The sequence below is a fragment of the Salmo trutta genome, chromosome 21 (genome assembly GCF_901001165.1).
Source record: "Salmo trutta chromosome 21, fSalTru1.1, whole genome shotgun sequence".
Classification (NCBI taxonomy): Eukaryota; Metazoa; Chordata; class Actinopteri; order Salmoniformes; family Salmonidae; genus Salmo; species Salmo trutta.
In genome coordinates, this window is record NC_042977.1 from 30,270,842 (window position 1) to 30,290,876 (window position 20,035).

At 43.6% G+C, this 20,035-nt stretch overlaps 1 protein-coding gene across 1 annotated transcript in view; it reads left to right on the forward strand.

Moving 5' to 3' along the window:
- The window catches only part of LOC115157133 (PH domain leucine-rich repeat-containing protein phosphatase 1), an 81,941-nt gene extending 62,547 nt beyond the window's left edge, over nucleotides 1–19,394 (forward strand). Inside the window, exons 5-17 of the mRNA XM_029705116.1 lie at nucleotides 215–361; nucleotides 3,030–3,257; nucleotides 5,099–5,301; nucleotides 5,577–5,637; nucleotides 9,152–9,247; nucleotides 13,600–13,755; nucleotides 14,534–14,734; nucleotides 14,878–15,040; nucleotides 15,159–15,289; nucleotides 15,425–15,538; nucleotides 15,888–16,082; nucleotides 16,170–16,398; nucleotides 16,841–19,394. Of these exons, the coding sequence (XP_029560976.1) occupies nucleotides 215–361; nucleotides 3,030–3,257; nucleotides 5,099–5,301; nucleotides 5,577–5,637; nucleotides 9,152–9,247; nucleotides 13,600–13,755; nucleotides 14,534–14,734; nucleotides 14,878–15,040; nucleotides 15,159–15,289; nucleotides 15,425–15,538; nucleotides 15,888–16,082; nucleotides 16,170–16,398; nucleotides 16,841–18,112 (3,196 nt within the window). The 3' untranslated portion in view covers nucleotides 18,113–19,394. The remainder of the gene's footprint in view (nucleotides 1–214; nucleotides 362–3,029; nucleotides 3,258–5,098; nucleotides 5,302–5,576; nucleotides 5,638–9,151; nucleotides 9,248–13,599; nucleotides 13,756–14,533; nucleotides 14,735–14,877; nucleotides 15,041–15,158; nucleotides 15,290–15,424; nucleotides 15,539–15,887; nucleotides 16,083–16,169; nucleotides 16,399–16,840) is intronic.
- Nucleotides 19,395–20,035: the final 641 nt, after the last annotated feature.

Consider the following 20,035-nt stretch of genomic DNA (forward strand, 5'->3'; position numbering starts at 1 on the left):
TGCCACTTGCCTCTGATGTTGCTACTGACAACACCCGCTCTCCTTGTTCTCAACATGACAATGTGAAGGTTTCCACTATGATGTGCTGAAGGTTCTGTTTCTATTTTCCTTTCAATTGTTGAGTCAGGCCACTGACTCTTCTTTCTCTACCCACATCTCTCTATCGCTCTCCTCTCACCACCATCCCTCTGTTCTATATCTCTCTTTCTGCCAGGTTCTCTCGTCTGCGGAGCCTCAACCTGTCTAATAACCAGCTGGGTCAGTTCCCCGTGGCCATCTGTGACATCTCCACCCTCACCGAGGTCAACCTCAGCTGTAACTACCTGACCAATGTTGAACAAGCTGTGGGATCCATGACCAAGTAAGATTCAGGAAGTGTCTAGGGGTCAGGGGGCATATGCAGAGACACAGGCTGCTTCCCGTGGCACCCTATTTACCATAGTGTGTTCTGCTTCAGACCAGAGCCTGCGGAGTTAACTTAATGGGGTGATATTTGGGACACATATACAAGGGGTCAGAGGGAATATACATAGATGTCGGGGTAGATGTCACCCTTAACCACAGTTCTAGGATCAGATGACCTCACCCCAAACCTCCTAAAGAAGAAGACATATCTGACCCTGTATCAGTGGTTAGGGGCAGTTTCTATCTACTCCAGACACAGTCAGGAGGCTATCTGAAATATATGAAATACAATAAATATTAAAGACGTTATTGTCTGATGATCTGACAGGGGAAAAGTGATTAGTAGTTCAGAGTGGGGCATTAATCTAGGACAGGAGAGAGAGAGAGAGAGAGAGAGAAACTGTGATAAGGTGATGCGTGCTTCCTCTCAGCAGCAGCATAGCTGAGCACCTCTCCTCTCATATGATGGAAGGATCTGGAATACAGCCTGTGGCTTCCCCAATAAGCCCTCTCAGCCTCAATGCTAATGCTGCCTCCTACTGGCTGTAGCGAGATTGACCTTAGTATCAGAATGTGGTGAAGAACGGTGTTCAAAAGGGACTTAACAGTTTGTAATGAAGCTCTTTTGATTGTACTTGATCACCATTCATTGGCCGGGGATTCCTGAAAGAACAGAAACTGCTTCTTCAATAGAAATCCCCATTAACGCTTGTAGGCGATGTCATGGCGACATTGGCTAGCTAAGCTCATGCGCAGAAAAACGCAATCGGGTCTAATGGTCATAGGGTTGACCCCATTTACACGTTGATTTTGTCCATCCCCACCAGACGTGATCAGGACTGAAGGTTGAAGTTGAAATATCAAAACGAACTCTGAACCAACTATATTCATTTGGAGACAGGTCGAAACACATATGAACCATTCATAGACATGTAGCAAGCTAGCTTGCTGTTGCCAGCTAATTTGACCTGGAATATAAACACTGGGTTGTTATTTTACTTAACATGCACATGGTCATTTTTTGTGGATTTTGGTAGATTTTTTTTACACAAAATTGTGTGTTCTCTCAAATTAGGGATTTCAGTAAGAGAACATTTCAGTCAGAAATGGATGTAATTATGTTGCAGCCTCAGCAACAGAGTGATGCTGTTATGTGGTGGTCGCTGCAGCATGGAGGAGAGAGACAACCAGTGCTAGTAACAGTCACTCGCTGTAATTTTTTTAACATAGCGCAGCAAGTCTGAGCGCAGCCCAGCACAATCAAATCAATTGCGGTCAGACTCACTCAAGTAATTTGTGTGTTAATTATTTCATCATACAATGCGCTTAAAGCATCAGACAAGCTCAGTGCATATAGTTGATTTGATTCAAACACATTGGATGTGTCTATATGGAGAAATATACATTTTAAATTGGTCCAAAGAACAGACGACTCTCGGTCGACCAATATTTTTTTTAGATATAAAGCTAGCTCCTGAAAATGAAAACGTGTCAGTTTGTCACTTTCACAAGGTTGGAGTAATAATGTGTTCTACAACTTAAGACATTGTCTCGAATCTAGCGTGCCTTTTAAATTTCGAGAAAATAAACAAGGAACAATTTTTCACTTCTCAAACCTGGTCGGCTTTGTCTGTTTCTAAGCGTTCCTAGAAATCTCACCATGTTGCGCCTTTGGGTTTAGAAAGTCTGTGGGATAGCTTCTTCAGGAGACCAATCATCATATCATTGCCAAAGATGTTCTATTATATTGACAAGATACTCGTGTGACCGCAGGCGGGAGGAGTCGAGATCAGGTGGGACCAATATAGCCAATGAGAGGGCAGATACGCGTGTGAACAATCAGCACAACTCGGATATAAAGTTTCTGAAATGCCACGTACGTCCCCTTAAATCAGTGCATTCGTAACAACCTAACCATTACGAAACTTCTATTCAATCAAATAAGGTTCACGTAGAAAATTAGAGATTACATGTTTTGTTGACAAAATTTGACACTCTTCGATCTCCATACCAAAATTGCTCACTTCGTGGACTTATTTTCATGAACAGATTTTGGGCAGAGTTAACCCTCTCGCTTTGCTCTTCCTCTCTGTCATAGGAAATGAATGAATGAATGAATGACAGATCTCTTGGATATTGTCACTCACAAACTTGACTTTCTTAAAGAAACCGTGTTCAATTTTCAATGTAATGCATCTCGATATATAAATAGTGCTTGAATTTTGTAACTTCAATAACAGGTTTTTTTATAAAAATGGGAGCTTTTTATAATACACAAATGTCTTTACAGGGTTACATATGATTCTAGGATACAACATGTACTTCAAAAGTAGCTTTAATTCATACAGTATAAGCCTAATAGAGGCTATATGCAATCAAATAAAACATGTATTATTATTTTCTGGTGCCCCTAAATGTTATGTTGTGCTCCTAACTTTTTAAAGCTGGGGCACCAGCGCCCTCTCTGAACTATATAAGGCTTCTTCTGTGTGCACAGTCATTCTGATGCATTAGAAGTTTTTCACATGAAGTTAAAGTGCTGTCTACTCACACCATGCTCTCCCTCCCATCTCTCTCTTTCTCTTTCTCTCTCCCTCTCTCTCTTTCTCTCTCCCTCTCTTCAGTCTGCAGACATTTCTCCTGGACGGTAACTGTCTGAGTGAGTTACCCAGTGAGCTGGGCTCTCTCCAGAGACTGGGCTACCTGGGCCTGTCCTTCAACCAGTTTACCCACGTGCCCCAGGTGCTGGAGCGGCTGACCTCCATAGAGAGACTGTGTATGGCTGGAAACAGCCTGGACACACTGGTGCTGCAGAGCTTCAGACTGCTCCGGTTCAAACATGTCGACCTACGGTATGCGGCTAGATAGACAGACAGACAGACAAACAAGCAAGCAGGCAGAGACACTCTTGCACTCTTTATTCAGATCCTATCTCCAGTCACAGTGTATCCTCATAACAAGCCGATAACAGGCTTTGCACCCAGCCCAAACCATCTGGTGTCCCATTTCTTTCCCATTGCATGTACAGTAATGGCAGATGCATGGAGACTTGGTCACAAAATGAACACCAAGCGTCTTATGATCTGATCACAATGTATACCTAGCCGGAATCACGTCTAAACATCTGGTGGGAAACATTTCATCTCACTGATTTTGGTCACAATCCAATCACACAATGCTTATAATCCCATCCGTGTGTAGACACGTTTGACTGGAGTTACAGTATCTCTCTATTGCAAAACTCAAACTGAGAGGAAGCTATACTGTATGAGTTGAAAACCAGACAGACAGACAGTCAGTATGAAACAGAACCAGGCTAAACAGACAGTCGGTATGGGACAGAACCAGGCTAAACAGACAGTCGGTATGGGACAGAACCAGACTAAACAGACAGTCGGTATGGGACAGAACCAGACTAAACAGACAGTCGGTATGGGACAGAACCAGGCTAAACAGACAGTCGGTATGGGACAGAACCAGACTAAACAGACAGTCGGTATGGGACAGAACCAGGCTAAACAGACAGTCGGTATGGGACAGAACCAGACTAAACAGACAGTCGGTATGGGACAGAACCAGGCTAAACAGACAGTCGGTATGGGACAGAACCAGACTAAACAGACAGTCGGTATGGGACAGAACCAGGCTAAACAGACAGTCGATATGGGACAGAACCAGACTAAACAGGCAAAGACACAGAGGTCAAGGTACATGATGCCTTTAACCACAGATCTAGGATCAGATGACCTCACAGAACCAGGCTAAACAAACAGTCAGTATGGAACAGAACCACGCTAAACAAACAGTCGGTATGGGACAGAACCAGGCTAAACAGACAGTCGGTATGGAACAGAATCAGGCTAAACAAACAGTCAGTATGGAACAGAACCACGCTAAACAAACAGTCAGTATGGAACAGAATCAGGCTAAACAAACAGTCAGTATGGAACAGAACCACGCTAAACAGACAATTAGCTTGGAAAAGAACCAGGCTAAACAGACCGTTAGCTTGGAACCAGGCTAAACAGAGAGTCAGTTTGGAAAGTCTCGTAATTATTACTAGAGCGGTGTTCTCCCTCCTGCTTGGCAAAGAGCAGGCCTTGAGTGACTTAACATTATTTGTCTAGTTAATACATCACTCCTCACAGTGTTAAGAGATAATGTCTATTTTCTCTAGATCATGTTCTCAAGCTCAGGACCAAAGATCACACATGAGTGTAGATAGAGATGATGATGTGGTCTATTCTGCTCTTTTTGTCGGCGGGTGCAGTTTTTTCAAGTCTTGTACAAAATTACTTAGAAATGTGCCAAGTGTCAGGTCAGTTAATGAGTAACCCTGATGGTGAATACACAGTGATGGGGCCATTGAGGTCAGACCTTAAACCTAAAGTATAGGAGAGGAGACCTCAGTACCTTTGTTAAGTCACACATCCTATATGAAATATCAGACCATCTATTGGAGATTGGAGATATTGAATCAATGTGTTAATTTCAATAAAACTCAGGTGTGAACCACAAAATAACAACCGGTCATCAAAGTTGATTTCAAATCGAATTCCCTTCGGTTGACAACTCGATCAAGTGTCCATCCATACAGACATTGATTTTGATCTGACGTCTGTGTCCGGAGCGTTAATTATGCTATGGACCATACTGCCTACTGCTCAGTTATGAGAGACCTCTCTGCCATCAGGCTGAATAAGATCCGGGTGGTGGTTCCAGACGAGCCAGACCTGCTGAGACACGTGATCCAGCTGGATGTGCGTGACAACAGGCTGGAGGAGCTGGATGCCTCCCTGTTCCCCCACCTGGAGGTCCTCCACTGTGAGAGGAACCACATCGTCACTCTCAAGGCCAAGGGCTCTATGCTCAAGGCTGTCTACGCACAGAACAACGGTGAGTCCCCAGTTAGTCTATCTATGCCTGCTGTACTTGTAATAGTGTAGGTTGAAGTTGCCCCTAGACACTGATCTTGGGTCAGTTTAGCATTTTCCACACCAATGATTACGGTTAGAATTGGGGGAGTTGAAACTGATCCTAGATCTGTAAATAGCCTGTGTCATTCTCAATCTCCATCACTGCATTTCTCTGTCACTACCTAGCTACAGTATCTGGTTCCATTTGTCATGTCACACATGCTGGTGGTTTAGTGCTCTTGTTCTCTTCTACAGATCTACAGGAGCTAGATGTCAGTCCAGTGCCATCCAACCTCACCTACATGGACATCTCCAGGTGAGGCCAATGCCCTCATATAAACACACTCAACATTGCTGAAAATACACAAACTCTCTTAAAACCTCTTCTGGATAGGACCCTTAATCTCAGTTTCTGCCTGAAATTACATACCCAAATCTAACTGCCTGTAGCTCAGGACCTGAAGCAAGGATATGCATATTCTTAATACTATTGGAAAGGAAACACTTTGACGTTTGTGGAGATGTGAAATTAATGTAGGAGAATATAACACAATAGATCTGGTAAAAACTAAAAGCGTTTTCTATTTTTATATTTGTTGCGTCATCTTTGAAATGCAAAGGAAAGTCCATACATTGAGATAGGAAGGATACTTTAGAAGTTGCCCACAACATACATTCAAGAATGAGAGCGCTACATAATATTTACTGTGAAGTCTCTCAGGTGTCCCTAGCGAGTTTGCCCAAATGTACCCAAGTGGCCAAATTGGTCAATAGTACATAGCTATAGAGAACATACAAAAATGCTACCGCTAAACTCAAGTTTACTATTACTTATTTTATTGAACCTTTATTTTAACAGGGGGTGAGCCCAGCATTAAATACTTTTACGGGTGAGCCCTGCGTCAAAACATCAAATACACAACACATATCTATAAACATATACAGTTGAAGTCAGAAGTTTACATACACCTTAGCCAAATACATTTAATCTCAGTTTTTCACAATTCCTGACATTTAATCCTAGTAAAAAATCCCTGTCTTAGGTCAGTTATGATCACCACTTTATTTTAAGAATGTGAAATGTCAGAATAATAATAGAGAGAATGATTTATTTCAGCTTTTATTTCTTTCATCACATTCCCAGTGGGTCAGAAGTTTACATACACTCAATTAGTATTTGGTAGCGTTGCCTTTAAATTGTTTAACTTGGGTTTGACGTTTTGGGTAGCCTTCCACAAGCTTCCCACAATAAGTTTCGGGAATTTTGGCCCATTCCTCCTGACAGGGCTGGTGTAACTGAGTCAGGTTTGTAGGCCTCTTTACTTGCACACGCTTTTTCAGTTCTGCACACAAATATTCTATAGAATTGAGGTCAGGGCTTTGTGATGGCCACTCCAATACCTTGACTTTGTTGTCCTTTGGAAGTATGCTTGGGGTCAATGTCCATTTGGAAGACCCATTTGCGACGAAGCTTTAACTTCCTGACTGATGTCTTGAGATGTTGCTTCGATATATCCACCTAATATTCCTTCCTCATGGTGCCATCTATTTTGTGAAGTGCACCAGTTCCTCCTGCAGCAATGCACCCCCACAACGTGATGCTGCCACCCCCGTGCTTCACAGTTGGGATGGTGTTCTTCGGCTTGCAACCCTCCCCCTTTTTCCTCCAAACATAACGATGGTCATTATGGCCAAACAGTTCTATTTTTGTTTCATCAGACCAGAGGACATTTCTCCAAAAAGTACCATCTTTGTCCCCATGTGCAGTTACAAACCGTTGTCAGGCTTTTTCATGGCGGTTTTGGAGCAGTGGCTTCTTCCTTGCTGAGCGGCCTTTCAGTTTATGTCGATATAGGACTCGTTTTACTGTGGATATAGATACTTTTGTACCTGTTTCCTCCAGCATCTTCACAAGGTCCTTTGCTGTTGTTCTGGGATTGATTTGCACTTTTCGCACCAAAGTACGTTCATCTCTAGGAGACAGAATGCGTCTCCTTCCTGAGCGGTATGACGGCTGCGTGGTCCCATGGTGTTTATACTTGCGTACTATTGTTTGTACAGATGAACGTGGTACCTTCAGGTGTTTGGAAATTGCTCCCAAGGATGAACCAGACTTCTGGAGGTCTATAATTTTTTTTCTGAGGTCTTGGCTGATTTCTTTTGATTTTCCCATGATGTCAAGCAAAGAGGCACTGAGTTTGAAGGTAGGCCATGAAATACATCCACAGGTACTCCTCCAATTGACTCAAATGATGTCAATTAGCCTATCAGAAGCTTCTAAAGCCATGACATAATTTTCTGGGATTTTCCAAGCTGTTTCAAGGCACAGTCAACTTAGTGTATGTAAACTTCTGACCTACTGGAATTGTGATTAAGTGAAATAATCTGTCTGTAAACAATTGGTGGAAAAATGACTTGTGTCATGCACAAAGTAGATGTCCTAACCGACTTGCCAAAACTATAGTTTGTTAACAAGAAATTTGTGGAGTGGTTGAAAAATGAGTTTTAATGACTCCAACCTAAGTGTATGTAAACTTCCGACTTCAACTGTGTGTATATATATATATATATATATATATATATATATATATATATATATATATATATATATATATATAAAGAAACATCTCAAACATATCTCAAATGAATATGCAACCATTTGAACAACTGCATAAGCATGAGAAGCAAAAACGTATTTTACTTGCTGATCTAAAAGTGGATATTTTCCTTCCAAAAACACTTCTTTCTTGCTGGAATTAAAACTGTGCTCATCCATTCGTTCTGTGTCACTCTCCCAGCCAATTTCTGCAGTAATCTTATCCTAATTTGTATACTTGGACTTCGATTTAGCTTTTCAGTTTTGAGAAAAGTGTGTAGAAGAGAAGGAACCGCTGCGTAGCGTAAACTACCGTGCGTCCTGTTTGCTTTCACCCTGAGAATGAGCACTGTTGTGCACAGCTCTAGCGTGATGGCTGTTTGTCACACAAAGGGTGTTCACATACTGCTGGAAAGTCCAGCTCATTGGCTATCTAGATATAGCTATGTTTCAAAATGATAGGTGGTCATTGGACCAAGACACTGTCAATCAAGTGACCACCGCTAGTCTCATTGGTGCGTAATGATGGCTGACCTTCATGGGCTAATTGACATGTTGTGTAGCCAATATGTAATGTAGAATGATGAAACTTTTTGGTTGCCTTCTAGAGTGTCTGAGGATTGCACAGAACCCAAACTTGACCAGGTTAAATAACGTTTTTCCGATTAGATTTCATAAATTGTTTTGTTGAAAGAGTCGGAATTCATGCAAAACACTGTATACAACATGGATTGTGTTAGGATATAAAAAAAATATTTTATCAAACAAAACTATCCTATATTTTATATCTGGGACCCTCAGGGTGACAAATCAGAGCAAGATTACTGAATGTAAGTACCTTATTTACCATCAGAGGTGAATTTATTAAACCAGTTGCCTTGGTAAAAGTGTTTTGTTGTTGTGCACTATCCTCAAACAATAGCATGTTCTTTTTTTCGCTGTAATAGCTACTGTAAATTGGACACTGCAGTTAGATTAACAATCATTTAAGCTTTCTGACGATATAAGACATGTTTATGTCCCTGAAAGTTGACAGTTGTTTACAACACCATTCTAGTCACATATCGCATATGGAGCAGCAACTGTAGAGGTTAAACCCAACATATTCACAAAGCCTCCTCTAACCTGACCTCTCTCTCTCTCTCTCTCTCTCTCTCTCTCTCTCTCTCTCTCTCTCTCGCACCCTCTCTCTCTCTCTCTCTCTCTCTCTCTCCCACCCTCTCTCTTTCTGTAGGAATCGTATGGAGGCTGTCCCAGAGTGGCTGTGTGAGATAAAGAAACTAGAAGTTCTGGACCTCAGCCACAACCTTGTTACTGAGCTCCCAGCACGGTCGGTCTCTCTATCTCTCTCTCTGCCATTATATCTCTCTTTCACTCACATTCTCTCGATCACAGCATAGTCAGTTTCTCTCCATGTTCCCTGCTTCCAATGTCTCACTACTGTCAATCTATCTTTCTATTCTCCCAATGGCTCTGTCTCAATTATCTTAAACAGCTTAGTTTCCTTGTCTGCTTCCCTTCATAATCACTAATGTCAAAGCACTGGATGGGTATTCCACCATGTTGATTCCACCTCTCATGTCCTGCCAGATCAGTGATCATGGAGGGAAGGACACAAGGAAAGGAAACAAGGATGCTAGTTCAAACTGTTGAGACACAGCCAGTGGTCTCATTGACTCCCTCCAGCCACATAGCATTGTGTATAGAACAATGAAAGTGAATAAAATATTGCATATCTGTGTGCCCTGCTCATGGACTGTCTACTGTCCCTCACCAAGCACAATAAACCAACCTGATAGTCACAACCATCCCATTCTCTCTAACTCTCTTTTTATATCCCCCCCTCCCCACTTTGTGAGAAAAACATCTTAGTGCCCTCCCTCTTGACAGCGGAGATCATTTTTTCACATTTTAGAGTTAATTTTATGCAATTCTACACATTTTGCTATGGGGTATATAGAAAATGTTGTAGTTTTAATCAACATTTTCTGCAATTCTACATATTTTACCATGGGGTAGAGAGAAGATTTAGCAAATTTATAACTAATTTCATGCAATTCGCTAGCTTATTTCCTGCAATTTAGCAAATTTTGCCATAGGGTGGAGAGAAATGTTTGCAGTTTTCTGACTGAGATTGACTAACAAAATCAATGGGGGCCCCCCGGTCAGTAATTCATCCATGACAACAAGTTTAGATAGCTGACCGCTAGCTTAGCAATGTAAAAACTGCTACTGCACAACCAAATTTCGATATTGTACTATTCTAATTCGCAACAGGAAGTTGAGAACCCCGACTGAGTTTCCCAAAAATGTCAAATATAAAAATAAATATTTTCGTGGGGGGGGTTGATCCGAGAGCCTTCAAAAGGGATTCCCCGCGGGCTGCCAGTTGCCCATCCCTGCTTCAGATGATCCTTCCTTCTCTCTCTCCCGCTCGCTGTATTCACTCTCTCTCCCTTTCCCTCTCCTTCTCTATACCCAGTTCAAGTCAAATTTTAGACACACTCATGCACCCGCACACTCACACACACCGCCCCCATTAGACCAGCTGTACTGTGACACTGCGTGCGTGTTTGTCTAAACTGGGTCGTAATAGAAGGCATGGGATGGGGGTGGGGCCGGGATGTTGACGTGGAAACAGAAATGAACAGTGCTTCTAGTAGAGCCTGCAGCTGAAATTCATCATTCTGACACTTCCTGAGTAAAAAATAGATCTCTACAGTGCATCTCTTACAAGCGTACTTTCCATGTCCCCACTCCTTTGTCTTTAGGGACAGTTAAACATTTACTGGGGGAGGGCTGGTCCAACTGGAGGTGTCCTATAAAAAATATACACCCCCCCAACATTTAAAATAGTTTCACACGACTCTCCCCTTGTACTGTAAAACAAAATGTCCACACACTCCCCCCTCATATAATGAATTCGAAAATAATGTTTACGACGACAAATAACAATAACTGTAGTGGCTCTGTGTTTATAAATGTGGATATTGACTTTGCCACTTCAGCATGCTTTTGTGGCACCGTCGATGCCACGCAGGGCTACGGGCCAGAAGCTTGAGGGTTTGCCTGTTTAATCCATTTTAGAATAAGCCTGTAACATAACAAAATGTGGGAAAAGGGTCTGAATACATTCTGAATGCACTGTACACTGCGATCAGAGCCTGCTGGGGAGAATGATCAGTTAGGTGGAAATCAGATTTCAACATTTTTATTAGGGCGGCGAATAGCCAGGGACTTCACGATACAATATTGTCACGATACTTAGGTGCCAATATGATACAGTATGTATTGCTTTTCTCATGATTCTATATGTATTGCGATTCGATACTGTGATTTTATTGCGATTTGGTGTTACAAACATATTGCTCACCATATGTTTGCTACAGAGGGACAAGACAGAGCCATGAGAAAATGAGTTTTGATCCATCGTGGAAATAAAAGTGCTGAAAACAAATGGGCTCCCTATTTAAAAAGGAGATGGAGAACCCGCTACAGCGTGAAGCCGTTTTGGTGCCGGTACAGCCAACTAGCGCCAAAATAATATTGCGATATTGTCAATACGATACGATATATCATCAAAAATAATATCCAGATACGGAACTGTAGCGATTTCTTCCCCCATCACAAATTGTTATGCTATATTTATAGTTGTTCAACAAATTCAACAAATTTTCCACCAACAGGCATCTGTGCCAATGGACCATAACCAATAAGCAAAGCATACCAACTTCGGCTGCTTCAACATCATGGTTTGTGTTTTCAACACCACAATCTGGACAGTTTGGATGCTTAATTATATTTTGGACGAATGTACGCAGGTGGCCTAATCCGCTTAAAAGATAGTGACTGTTTTGTGTTTATGCCACACATAAAATGTAATACATTTTCAAAGTTAAATGACAAATATTTTGACAATATTGAAGCGTTACGGGTTCTACAGTAGGCGCACCAGGGATAGCTGCTCGGATTGGAGAGGAGGCAGAGCACGTTAAAGGAAAAATCCACCGAAAACCTAATTCCTATTATTTACAGTGTTAAAATATTGTTCTCACATAGTGTTATTTTTGTGAACAAACGTTTCATTTTGTCGTTATAACAAGGTTGGTAGCAACATGTGAAAACCGTTGTGTAAATCTGTTGCAGCCCAAGTCGACTATAAAACCCACAATGCAATGCTCCCTCTATGGGCTGGCTGGCTAGCCAGCTAGGTAGCGAGCTAGCAAACGTATCTACACACAATAATACCAAAGTCAATATCAGCATGAAGCTAATTAGCTGTAAAATCTCCTAAACAAACTGCAATTCCAATTTAGGAGTCTACAATCTCACAATGTTCAACCTGCAGATCGATGTGCCTCAGAGTGGAGTCTGACATTCACAACGGCACCATGCAATGCACTCTGGACTGAAGAGGCAGACAAATAGGAGAAATGTGTTATACCCTCTGTTAAATTGCAAATTTCCCAGGGTAGGAAAATTGCTAAAATATGATCAATGGCACATTCGAGAGAAGACAACGTACCTCGTTATGACATTGGCCAGTATTGAAATCTGACATGTATGATAGATGTTTTTGTGATCTAAAAGTTGTGTCCGATATTCACTTCCAGTTTAGTGAGAGCGACTTTATCTCAATGCTACGTGGTATCGGCCAAATTTCTTCCTGCTTGAACGGCAATATCTCAAATAGACATGGAAACATGAATTGACCCAGGGAATCAATATAACATTGCTCAGAGATGCACCAAAAACAATATAACATTCAAAATGGGTGAATCATTACATTAAGCTTTCCTAAATAACTGGGCCTGCTGGGAGCGTATGTGGCCAGATTATTATAGGACGATTTAGGAAAATAATGATGCAACAGCACATTTTTCAGTCTCATAAGTGAAAATACAGCCAGACTGACCTTCTACACTGCCTTTCGAGACCTTATAAGCTGTTGAGAGTCGACTAACAACTGATGCAAATTCAAATCACAGGGCTTTTGCCCCGTTATTCAAATAACATATTCACTGAAGTTTACAGCCTGGAGTAGAATTCTGTACTTGCATGATAACAATAATGCAATTATTCATTGCATTGTGGTGTTCTAGTCTAGGTATGATGATTCTATTGTCTCTAAACTAGATCAATAGGGAGCTTTTTGAGCTGCGTGTCTCATGTCTTCACTGTTCTTTCATGCGCAACGATGCACCTGGTCTCTACACTTATATCAAATTTGTGCAGCTTTGTAGGATTGCTAGTTAGCATATTACAGATCTGGACAAACTATCCACCTACCACTATTGTCACTATGAAAGGTGGATAGAGGGCAGGATAGACAGACTGGTAGACTATATTGGCCTGTGGTATAGTTAATGCGTGGAAAGTGCAGTGCATAATGGAACCTCCAAAACACCTTGATATAGGGGAGGTGCATGCAAGCAGATGAGGACATTTGGTTACAATGGAAGAAATGATATAGTAAAACCTGCAAATGGGTGAATGTGAACCCAGGAAATAAAAGCACTACCCTCCCCTGTTATTTCACCTTTTCTGTTCTTAACTTTTTTATTAGTGCAGATGGCAGAAAGGAGAAGAGGAAGCCACTTCAGGCTATTGAGATGCAGCCCATTGTTACAATGCTGTTACTGATTGTGATACTGATGTCTCTCCACTCCCCCCTACTGGCAGGTTGCTGTGTAGCAGCAGTCTGAGGAAGCTGAGTGCAGGACACAACCACCTGCAGAAGCTGCCTGAGAGAGTAGAGCGCCCACTACTGGAGGTGTTAGACGTACAACACAACCAGCTAGCAGAGTTGCCCTGCAACCTCTTCCTCAAATCTGACAGGTAACACAATATTATAGACATACACTGTGTACGAAACATTAGGAACACCTTCCTAATATTGAGTTGTACCCCCCTTTTGTCCTCAGAACAGCCTCAATTCATCGGGGCATGGACTATAAGGTGTCAAGTTGGCTGGATGTCCTTTGGGTGGTAGACCATTCTTGATACACACGGGAATTGTTGAGTGTGAAAAACCCAGCAGCGTTGCAGTTCTTGACACATTCAAACCAGTGCGCCTGGCACCTACTACCATACCCCGTTCAAAGGCACTTAAATCTTTTGTCTTGCCCATTCACCCTCTGAATGGCACACGTACACAATCCATGTCTCAACTATCTCAAAGCTTAAAAATCATTTTTTAACCTGTCTCCTCCCCTTCATCTACACTGATTGAAGTGGATATATAAAGTGACATCAATAAGGGATCATAGCTTTTACCTGGATTCACCTGGTCAGTCTATGTCATGGAAAGAGCAGTTCTTCCTAATACTTTGAACACTATAATATAGGATGTTAAGAATTCAATGAATGTGATTACATGGTAGTGAATGAAACTCATTCAGTGTGTTAAAACAAATTATGAATTACATGCGGGTATTGTTGAGATAAAATATGATCTGTGTTGTTTGTTTCAATAGAGCATGATGACAAGAGGTGACCTTAAATTATTACCCAGTTATTTACTTAACATGTTAATACTAGCTGTGGCAATGTATTACACCGGCATTATATGTGTAATGGTTGAAAGACTGACACTAGGGCTCACTTCCTGTTTCAGTTTGCGGTGCCTGAATGCCTCGGCCAATAAGCTAGAGCACTTGCCTCCCTCCAGCCTATCAGAGGAGAGCAACAGCATCCTCCAGGAACTGTACCTCACCAACAACCGACTGACTGATAAGTGTGTTTCCTTACTGACGGGACACACACATCTCCGAGTACTACACATGGCCTACAACTACCTGCACACCTTCCCTGCCAGGTGAGTGGATAGATGTAGGCTACATACTGTATACATACACACACATAAAATAACTGTTGTAACTCTCTTTTTTGTTTTTCTACCACAGTTACAATATACTGTCTCTTTTAGGTACATATTCACTGACTTTTCGTCCTCTGTAGTAAAATGGCAAAGTTGGAGGAGCTGGAGGAGGTGGACCTGAGTGGGAACAGGCTCAAGACGGTGCCCACCACCATCATGAACTGTAGACGCATGCACACACTCATCGCCCACTCCAACACCATAGAAGTCTTCCCTGAGGTCATGCAGCTTATGGAGATGAAGGTAGGACAGTCAGGCAGGTAGGACGTGTGCGCGCGTGTGTGTGAATGCATGTATATTCATGTGTGCGTGTGAGGATGGTTGTATATATCTGTGTGTTTTAACCCTCTCCTCTCCACAGTGTGTAGATCTGAGCTGTAATGAGCTGCGTGAGATCAGCCTGCCTGAGATCCTGCCTCCTAAACTCCAGGAGCTGGACCTGAGTGGCAACCCTCGCCTCAACCTGGACCACAAAACCCTGGAACAACTCAAGTAAGTCTTCTATTAGTGTAGACAAATTGTGAGTAAAGATGAATTGAATTCTTTAGTTTGTCTGTGTACCTGTATTCATCTGTGTTCCCACACTGTGTTCTTTTTATTAAGTATCCTCTCTCCTCTTTGTTGCAGTAACATTCGCTGTTTCCGCATCGACCCACCCCCGACTTTCTCAACCAATGAGGCGTCGGGTGGGCCGGCTGTGTGGAGTCATGGTTACACAGAAGCCTCGGGTGTCAAGAACAAGTGAGTAACATACACAAGGCTACATGATACACACACATCATGTGTGAACCATATGGGTCACCATGGGAGAGCTTTCATGTGTGGAAAAACAAGCACAGTTACCATGGCGACTAAGACGAACACGTCAGTCGGTGAGGTCAATGTGGGGGCAGTAGAGTTAGTGTGTGAAACATAAGAGGCTGGGGATGTGGGTGCATGCACACGTCCATGCGTTTGTGTGTGTGACAGATGTGAGAGAGATGCAATGCTGTGGAGCTACAGTAAGTCTTAAACTCTCAACATCCTCAAGGGAATATTATTAATGTTTTGCACGTGTATTCCTATCTCTCTCTCTCTCTCTCTCTCCCAGGCTGTGTGTGGCTGCCCTGTCGGTGAACAGTTTCGGTGGGAGTCGTGAGGCCCTCTATGGGGTGTTTGATGGAGATAGGAACGTGGAAGTGCCCTACCTGCTGCAGTGTACCATGAACGATGTGCTGGCCGAGGAGCTACACAAGACCAAGAGTGAAGAAGACTACATGACCAACACCTTCCTCGTCATGCAGAGGTTAGTATGGACACACACATACACACAACTTCTTATTTAGACAGTATCAGAAATTCAACCTTCTCCTGTTCTCTCTCTGTGCCACAGGAAGCTGGGTACGGCAGGGCAGAAGCTGGGCGGCTCGGCGGCCCTGTGCCACATCAGACATGACCCCACCGACCCGGGCGGCTGCTTCACCCTCACCGCTGCCAACGTGGGCAAGTGCCAGGCCATCCTGTGTCGAGACGGCAAGCCACTGCCCCTCTCCCTGCTGCACAACGTAGGCCTGGAGGAAGAGTACCGACGCATCAGACAACACAACGCCATCATCACTGAGGTACACAGTGGGATTTTGAATGGAAATAAATTGTAGGTCCCCACGAGGATAGAAAAACAAGTGTGTGTGTGTATGGAGGGGTAGGAGGGGTTAAGAGTGTATTCTGCTTGTGGGTGGGAGTGTGGCAGTGTATATGAGGATGTTAATTTAAAGTACTGCTCCAAATGCTTGTGATGCACGTCAAATCCATTTCATGTTCAGTTCTATAACCCCGAAGGGTATGGGATTTTGAAGTCAAGTTTGTCATTGATACCACACATAATGACGCTTTTAATACAATTTTGGCCTGAGCTTTAATCTGTATGTGTGAGGATTGGGGGAATGTGTTAGAACAGCTCCCACTCTAAACATACTGTGTGTGTGTTTCTGCGAGGGGTTGGGATACGGCAGAATACCGGTTTCTGTTGGACATCTAAGTCATCTTCTCCTTCTACTCCTCTAGGACAACAAGGTGAATGGAGTGACAGACTCCACCCGCATCATGGGATATTCCTTCCTTTACCCGGCGGTGATCCCACGGCCCTACGTCTGCACGGTAACTCTCACCCCGCAGGACGAGTTCTTCATCCTGGGAAGCCGTGGCTTGTGGGATGCCGTGTCACCGTCGGAGGCGGTGGAGGCGGTGCGTAACGTCCCAGATGGCCTGGCTGCAGCCAAGAAGCTGTGTACACTGGCCCAGGGCTACGGCTGCACCGACAGTCTCTGTGCCGTGGTGGTGCAGCTCTCTGTGAGTGAGGACTGCTGCTGCTGCAGAGACCATCCCCAGCCGCCCCCCAGCCCTGGATTGGGCGGCTACCCCTCTTCGGGGGGTTCGTCGATAAAGGAGCGACCCACAGGGGATGGCTCCCTCCCTGTCCCCCCGTCCTCCTGTAGTGAGATCAGCAGTGAGATCAGTACTAGTGAGATGAGCAGCGAGGTGGGATCCACGGCCTCCTCTGACGAGCCTCCTCAGAGTTCCCTGGGGCTGCTGCACGAACAGCCCCACCAGCTCCACCTGCACCACCAGGCCCACCAGCTCTCCCTCCAGGCCCAGCACGCCGCCCAGCCCTGCCCCTACCCTCACCCAGGCTCGGAGCTCCCTGCCCGGGGCTGCTGTGCTCTCCACCCTGCCTGTCTGACCGGATCCTTCCAGAGGCAGCTGTCCAGCGCCACCTTTTCCAGCGCACTATCTGACAACGGGCTGGACAGTGAGGACGAGGAGCCCATCGCCGGGGTATTCTCCAACGGGAGCAGAGTGGAGGTGGAGGCCGACATCCACTGCCTTAGGGTTGAGGCCTCTTTATCATCGTCAGGACGGGAACGCTTGCTGGCCCCTCCACCTCCTCCACCCTGCACCCCGGAACCCCTGGAGGAAGGGGTGGAGCTGACCCTGGGGGAGGCAACGGGCTGGACGGATTTGGCGGATATGAGGGAGGATAGAGAGGAGGGCTGGTCAGTAGGCTGCGGCAGACCGGGTGATGACGGGAAGGCCATGGGGAAGAGGAGGGGGAACGGCTCTGTGGCCCCTCAGGAGAAGAGCCACAACCTGATCGAGGTGGCAGCAGACGCCCCATCTAAGAAGGGAGGGGGATACTTCACGGCCCCCGCCCAGCCCGACCCGGACGACCAGTTCATCATCCCTCCAGAGCTGGTGGAGGAGGTCAAGGAGATCATGAAGCAGCATCAGCAGAAGCAACTGAAAGCACCTAGCCCCGACCAGCCTGCAGACTACTAGGACACACCCTCTACTGCATCTACAACAATTTACCACTATGTTTCTGCAGAGAACTAGGACACACCCCGAAATCCCTACAGTGGAGAATCGCTACAGAGTCTTCGGTCTAGCTGAGTAACCTATGTATCTGAAAAACAGCACCTTGCTGAGATGTCTACAGACTACAATCACTCAACCCCTTTCCTGAGACCACAGCACTGGAGTACCAAGCACTGTAACCTGCTCCACCCCTTTCCCCAAAGTGGCCTATAGAATAGGATAAGCAAATGAGCCCTTTAAGATAACCCAACCCTATTGGGTATCCTACTTATGGACACACCTTTTATGGTCCAAAGTAGTTCCACTACTACTCACAGACAGACTGTACGGAACGTTGTTTTGCATTAGACAACGAACCAATGAGTACCTATGTAATCAACACTAGTCTCTCTGCAAAAGGGTTAGCCTATCACAACACACAGCTATGGATATGATTCCGTTGTTTTTGTACTTACCATATCTTTTAATGTAAAGAAAATTAAGTTGCTGAAAAAACCTTGTTAAATGAAACATGGAGAACACAATCTTTTTTATTATCAATGAAATACATTTGAATGGTACACACCAATAATACCACGCTTAACTGTTGTAGATGGGGCATTTAATAAAACTGTATTTCTTCACTAAATCATGGCTCTTGGCCTGTACAAAAGGCATAGACATTTTTGTAGAAATTTGAAAGACTAACTCTTAGGAGTTGCATACTCTTTATGGTGACCTAGTCACTTTTACTAATCTTCTCTGAGAGAAATTGTGATTTTTTTTTCCCCCTAATGATTGTAAATAAGAGAAATACTGATGTTTTTAAAGGAACTGTGTACCCGTATGTCTGTGGACGGATTTGGGGGTGTGGGTCAGACCTGGTTTCGCCATTTTGGAGATCTCACCTTTTTCTCGTGGACACATACACTCAGAGACATGTTCAATACACACACAGATATGTGCATACACAGTACACCCACCCTATTATACAGTACAAGCACACACAATTCACCATGGTTCTTTTCATTCAGTTCTGTTGATACTTACATCTTGGTTAGTCAGCACTCCCTCTACTGTGCTCACAACACACACACACACACATAATACATACACACAGTATTCCGTCCCACTGCCCGCCTAACTGTTATCACCGGCATGACTGTGTCCAGTTCAGTAATGCAAACAAATGTTATATTATCCACATGGAAAGTAAACCACACAAACGTTCCTGTCTTTGGTATAATAAATCTTACATTTGTAAGCTTTGTTGTTCTAGTGGTATTTTATATTTTGCGGTCAAATTTTATTCTCTTCTGTGTGCATTTGACACACGTGTGTAACTGATATACAATCATTTCTCTCAGCATTCCTCCCCTTTTTCAATGTATGGTCCTCTTGTATTTTGCAGATGCAACTGCAAAGGTCATACAATTTTAAGTTAATATAAACCAAAAAACAGCCAGAAGTATAGCTGATAGCATTCAATTAGACTTTACAATACAATTTAATGTACCATTTTTACATTACTGTTATCCAGAAATGCAGGTTAATAATCTCTATTGTTGTACCTGTCATACTATAGCTCTAGTTTGAGTAAGGGCTCTTCAATCTGTATAGCTGAAGTTCGGCTCTATAGCACGCTTGAAATTGAAAGGTAATTTCCAATTGAGCTGACATATGTAGCATTTACTGTGAAGGCCGTGTCTGCTAACGCGGGAACATTGACTCTAAATGTCAATCCGGCTACAGCACAGAACTTCAGTGCTACTTATTAAATAGAGCCCTAATTTGAAACTCATACAGGTGTATGTGCAACTTATGACCAGAAGAGGTCGATATTGTCAAATGTTTATATTAGCATCTCATTCATTTCTTATCAGACTAACTATAGAACCACTTATT